The sequence below is a fragment of the Akebia trifoliata genome, chromosome 5, assembly GCF_017979445.1.
Source record: "Akebia trifoliata isolate Shusen 1 chromosome 5, ASM1797944v1, whole genome shotgun sequence".
Classification (NCBI taxonomy): domain Eukaryota; kingdom Viridiplantae; phylum Streptophyta; class Magnoliopsida; order Ranunculales; family Lardizabalaceae; genus Akebia; species Akebia trifoliata.
In genome coordinates this window covers 1,264,384-1,270,869 of record NC_141379.1, presented here as the reverse complement: position 1 = coordinate 1,270,869, position 6,486 = coordinate 1,264,384, and the positions used below count along the sequence as shown (strand labels likewise).

General features: G+C 35.7%; 1 protein-coding gene across 2 annotated transcripts; it reads right to left on the bottom strand.

The window, feature by feature from the left end:
* Positions 1–437: 437 nt before the first annotated feature.
* On the bottom strand, positions 438–4,353 carry LOC147400832 (squamosa promoter-binding-like protein 13A). 2 transcript variants are annotated; one of them, XM_086441864.1, is made up of 4 exons: positions 3,983–4,353; positions 3,192–3,726; positions 1,341–1,477; positions 438–1,200 (listed from the first exon to the last, which is right to left on the bottom strand). In XM_086441864.1, exons 2-4 carry the CDS (start codon positions 3,671–3,673, stop codon positions 560–562), a joined length of 1,260 nt encoding a protein of 419 aa, XP_086297990.1. In that variant the 5' UTR covers positions 3,674–3,726; positions 3,983–4,353; the 3' UTR covers positions 438–559. The 2 variants fall into 2 exon arrangements, with proteins under 2 accessions (XP_086297990.1, XP_086297989.1); XM_086441863.1 differs by having other exon boundaries at positions 4,089–4,353.
* Positions 4,354–6,486: the final 2,133 nt, after the last annotated feature.

Below are 6,486 nucleotides of genomic sequence, written 5' to 3'. Positions count from 1 at the left end.
ATCTTAAGGACCCATGCATATTTTTGGATACAAAATTGATGAATACAAAACAAACAATATAAAAAGAATAAGAATCGAAAAGAATACTAAATTGTTGATGGGATTCATTGCAAAGTCGGGGACTAGACTCCCGGGGTTCGTTTTCATCGATTACATATGCAATTACATCGTGCCAAGTTCAATGTAAAGAGAAACGTTAAAAATAGCACGAATAGAGATAATTAAACTCCCTTTTTTTACAACTACAGATCAGAATGCAAGGGAAATAAGCAAAATAATGCAACCAAAAGAACCCTAAAGAACGAGGTCTCATTTGACAGTAATGTCAGGTATCAATCTATAAACCAAACATTATGATAAAAGAATTAGGCAGAATTTGCATAACAGCCATCTTAAGGTTAAACATCCCACATTAACATAAATGTAGAAAAAGAGGCTAAAATCTGAAATAATTAACATGAGAGTCTGAACATTGAGAAAGAAACGTCTTAGGTAACCTTACTTTTTCCTCGAAGATGTAAAATTACAAGGATGAGAAAAACCACGGGAGCGATCTTAGCTACTCCCAAGAGAAGGGAAGCATTTGTTGCACCCCACTGTGAGATGACCCATCAGGCCCAATGTGAAAGATTCCTTGGCAATGGATTTCAGAATCATCGGCATCAGAAACTAAAAGTGAGCTCACCTGCTCACCTTCCATTCCTTGTGATTGATACCTACCAAGACCATTATTATACTGCATGCCAGCTTCTAAGGGCTGAGCCATGGGTATAGGGTCAGGCTGCACCACATGGCTCATACTGATACCTGAAGTCCGATTTGGTGGTGATGACAGAAGAGAGAGAGCACAATCGGAGTCGAGAACTTGAGTTAACCTATTAGAGTAGACATTCCTGCCCGTTCCATTATTTTCGGACGTAGCGATAGTGTTGAGAAGTGGTTGGCAGATAGAAGCTTCGGGGGTTGTTCGATGACCGAGTGTGGGGTCGTTGACACGTGTGAAAGGGAATTGTTTCTCTCCTTTATAGGTGTGGGAAAAGGATCCGGAAAACTGGTTTTCTCTCTCAACGTAGTGCAATGAAGGGTGGCAGCAATAAAGCATTGTATCTTGCTCGGTTTTGACAACAGCATTCCAAGTGGGGCTCATCACAGTAGTTGAAGGAAGTACTTGTGGATTAGCGAATGGAAATAGCCTCGTACCTGTAAATGGGGAAAAAGAAAATTAATTTCACGGTGCTTGATATGCTTTGATTCTGCTAGAACAGAGAAATACGTTCTTCGGGAAAGGGCACAGCAAGAAGCAGCCCATTATGTAGAAACTTTTTGGGCAGGATCCAAACCTTGGTGGTTGGAGAATAAACTTCTAGAATTAAAGGACAAGGATTCAGGCTGAGGTTTCCGCCGACGCCTGTTGTGTCCATCAAGACGTTTCCTACAGCTTCTCTTTACCTCATCAAACTCCACCAACAGATGGAACCTACAAGAAAAGGATCACATGGGTACATAATTTTACGTGCTAGCACAATATCATATTAGAGAAAAGTATCAGTTTTTTAAAGGAAACAATTAATAAAACCAAAGAAGTGCATTATGCGATGTATGGAAAATAAAACTTCCATTTTCATAGTTTTAGCAACTACTCTAATCAAAGGACATATAAGAAAGTTGAAGCACCAAACTGGACTGTATTTACTACTATGTTATTTGGGGGGGGGGGGGGGGGGGGTCCCATGCTAGTTGGCTAAATTTCATATCCTTCTGGTCTTCCACTGTTGTGCAACTCTACAAAGGTCAGAAGAACGCCTAAAATGACATGGATTGAGGTAGTAATAAAAGGACTTTGTTATAAAGGTAACAAAGAAGTGCATTAAAAGATCATATGCAATCTAATTCACAAATAAAAGATCAATGCCAAGATAACTTAGCTGCTAGCGTAGCAAAGAACAAGAACTAGAAAGAACCTACAATTCAGGAAAAAAGTTATCAAAAGGACCAATTCCCAAATAAACATCTAATATTCTGGGTAAGCAAGTAATTTAAGATTTGGACTTTCTTATCCAATTGAATTATAATTGACGAACAAAAAAAGGAGAAACAAAAGATAAGAGAAATCATGGCAGATAAAAGATTCCTAAAGGACAAAGCTTTTGGTTATTGAGGGGAAAATAGGTTAAAAAGATGTATGGTATTGATGTCAACAGATTAAGATATGATTTCCAAATTTTTTTATGAATTGTGAGAAACAAGGATATGCATTTTCCATAGTTCCAAATTCTAAACCTTCTCACTTGAAAATTCATATAGCAAGAATACAACATTCTTCCACTCAAGAAGGCATCTTCTTCACTCTTCACCTAAGCTCCGTAGAAAAGGCTCAGAACCAATCCCAGGGAACAATTAAGCTACATAGGTTCTTTCTACCTGTGTAGTCCTCCCTCAAGGAGATACAAAAGGGGCTCCTAAAATGACCATATTTAAGTGACCCTACTACAACTATGCATTAGAGGGCTCAGAAAATGTGAACTCTCATACATGGACATCGATGAACACCCAATTCGCACGGCCACACCAATCTTGTTGAGTACTTAGGAATCTGAACATCCTACTATTTGGGGTTCACCATGTATAAAGTTCTATGTCAAATACCAAAAGAGATATAGAATGATGTACACAACAAACACAAGAAAACGGGAATAACCGATTCAGACAATATTTTAATTTATTTTAAAATATGATAATGTCTCACTTTTCTGAAATGGTTAGGAAAGACAGATCCACATTCCACCATGAAATGTATCAAAAGCAGTTTATCTTGGTTGGATACAGACACTACGCCATATTAAGTCATTGACCTCCAACCTACACAAAGCTACTATAAAAACTATCATGTAAAATTCTACAAGTTACTCAATAAACCATTCCCCAAAGCATTAAATTTCCCATAAAGAACCCAAAAAGCCCAGCATCTTCAAACATTTCAATATGATATTAAACTTAAAATACGTCACAGAAAAGCCAAGGAATGATGGCACAAACATTAAACAAACCAATAACTTCAACTATATATGCCATTACTAAAGTAAATGCTGGTTACCCATTAATATTCACTCTTGAATGAGTAAAAAAATTACAGGAACAAAAAGAAAATCAACTTAAAATTCCTGGTTTCTTCAAGCACTCCTAATCCATACCTGCTGCACTGTTGGCAGAACCGTTGCTCCTGACCACCAACAATCACTCTTGGAGTCTTGGAATGGACCTCACAGACCTTATGGCGCCTATGATAATCCCTACATTTACTAAGGTCAGCTTTACATCCTTCAACCAAACATGAAACTGTCTGCGTTCCATTCATAGGGGCTCGAGCCCTCTTCAATGAACCCAATGGAGACGTCAAGGTCATCGAATCCCTTGAATCCTTCCACTTGTTCACTAACCCATCACCAAAATCACCCAACCTCCCAAGCTTCAAATCCATAGACCAATCCCCTTTAGTTGTCTGCTCTCCTCCACTGCTCGACCCAACAAGGGAAACTATGTTGGGTGCGGATTCTCTTTCAAATTCAGAGAAATCCCAAGAAGGTGTTTTCAAATCCCAATCCATAAAACCTTTCCCCTTTTGTTCTTCTTCTTCTACTCTCTCTTTTTCCTCCACAACTGCTCTACGTATCATACCCTGTAAGTTAAGCCGTTTCTCTGCTCATCCTCACATAATCCTTCACAATTCTACCAAATCAAAATTAATCAAGAAAACCCAAGTTTAGAAACATGAAACTCAATAAAATAAACAACCCAATTTACAGAAATTCAGAGTGTTTAACTTGATACATTTGATTTGCAGAAGAAATAAAAGCAAACCCAAACTCACCCCAAAAAAAAAAAAAAAAAATGTGGTTAAATAAAAGGTAAAAAAAAACAGAGATGGGCACTTAAAAAATGAACAAAAATGAAAAACCCAAATCACAAAATTAATCTTGGTAACCTTTACACGGTCAAATTGCAGATAAACCTCCAAGAAAATGGGAAAATTGGTAGCTAATGCGGGGAGAAACAACCACTTAGACTCCCAAAGACCATGGAGTACTTACAGACAAGTAGAGCAGAAGAAGACTGATTTAGGCTTTCCAGCCATTCATTCCCTGACATGGATTCCATTAAAAATAAATAAAAACCAATAAAGGTGGGGAAAGTAGAGAGAGAGAGAGAGGTGGTGTAGGTTAAGAAGAATAACTCTCCTAGTTCCCTCTAACACAAGCCAGAAGCAAATTATTTGGGCATTTTGTTGGTTTACACGGCAATTATTGATAGAGTGGTATAGAAGATCGATCATACATTTTAAGACTTTTGTAGTGTAGAGAGAGAGAGAGAGAGAGAGAGAGAAAAAATATATATATAAATAAATAAAATAAAAGAGTGTAAAAGAAACAAGGGATTGGGGACTGAGATTTTGATTTGTTTTCACTTTTTAGGGTTTTTGGGTTGTAATTTGAAAAAAGAAAATGAGTGGCAAAGAAAGGGACAGGTGAAGAAAAGTACACATATGAGAAGGATTAAGACACGTTGTGTTGTGTTTCTCATTTGTTGACATGTTTTTCTTTTTTCCTTTAATTTATTTTTTTCTATTTTTTTATTTTTCTATTTATAGCTGGCATTGGTATGGTAGTTGATGCCATATTTATGTCTCTAATTTTGAGTTGTATACCAACCATGCCCCCCCCCCCCCTCCCCTAACATTGAGAATTTTCCTTCCTATCTTAAACAAATTAAAGATTTGCTTCTTGTTTCTTAATTGATAATTTTTGAGATATGCATTGGATTTTGGAAAATATTTCTAGCCTCACTATGGATTGAGGTTATCCAGCAACATGACCATTGGGATTTCAAGAAAAAATAAATAAATATTTTAGAGATTAATTTTTTTTCTTTTATTTAGATAATCGAGTATTCATAGACCATAGTCAGCACATCACATGCATCAGGTAAGTGAGCATGCATCCTTACAGGAGTCCCTTGAGTAATTAATGCTCATATTGGGTATCGAACTCGTAACCAATGCATTAATCGCTCATTGTTTCGAAATTGTCATTGACCCAACCCTTCGAGATTTTAGATATCAATTCTTAAGGATACATATTTTCCTAGAGATGCATTTCTCTTGGGAATCCCCAACCATCATGCTAATGGAGAATGCTGTTATTTTCTTAATTATTAAAATGATCAAAATATCCTCATTTTCAATCTCTTTTAAGTAACCTAGATCTTGTGGTAAAACATACATTGTTTTGTAATTTCTTCAATCTAAATGTTGACTAGAAGGTAAATCCTTCAATATCCTTGTAACCTTAAGTTTTTAATTGAAGCTTAAAGATTACCAATAAATAAATGAGAGTTTAATTTAAGTTTTTATACTGAAGGACAACTAAAAGAAGAATTGAAGACGATGGATTTTTTAGAATTTTTTTAAGAACTACTACATCAAAGTTTTTTTTTTTTTTTCAAAGGTGAGAGCGATTGAAGACAAGAAATTTTGGGGGGACCAGATACTCTGTAGTGATGTTTTCCTGTAGCACCCTGTAACTCTTCTTCTACAACTCACAAAATATCACTTAAAAAAAATAATAATAACAATTAAAATCTCTTGTTCTTGTGGTTTGAATTAGATTTGACAAAAAAAAAAAAAAAAAACCCCTTTTTAACATGATTCATGACAATAAAAATAGACGGTTACTGAACCTCCAATTTTCTAACACTTTTTAATGATGTAATTTTAAATTTGTGATTGACGTGACACTCTCTTAACTGTCAAACTAATGTTATAGAGGATCCACCCCTAATTTTGGGTGGATATCTAAAGGAATTTTTTTTATCTTTATAGAATCTTGAACAAACACAACCTTCTAATTCCTATAAAACCCATTATAAAAACATTACTAATTAAAAGGGTAATCTATCAATCAAATACTTTAAAGAATTTTGTACTATATTTTGAAGTTCACAAAAAATACACTTCCCTCTATTGAGAAAAAGTAAGTCAAAAGTCTACCTTCAAAGGACTTTTGGGACTGTCCATCAAACAAACTGTTGAGAAGAGAGAATATTCCGAAGAATTCTTTATTTATTTTTTTTTCAACTAATTAATGTTTGACGGAGAGCCTCAAACTTCATTTGAGGTTAGAAAAGTCCTTAACACGAGGGAGCGTAGACAAGGGCATTTATGTAATTGACCTAATCTGCATTATTATCAATCATTCAAAACCTGTTCATGTGTGGACTTTATATCCACTCTTTGGAAGATTGGGGTGAGACTTCATCTTGAAGTTCCACACTTTTTGACCATAGTCATGTCTCCTTGTTTACATGAAAATGTAAAATTTTCCTAAAATTGTCCAGCAAAAATTTTCAACAACTTACCCAACATAGAATGTTTGTGTAAAACAGGGATGCATGATCAATCTGGGGAGCCGAACTTTACGAGATTGCCAATCA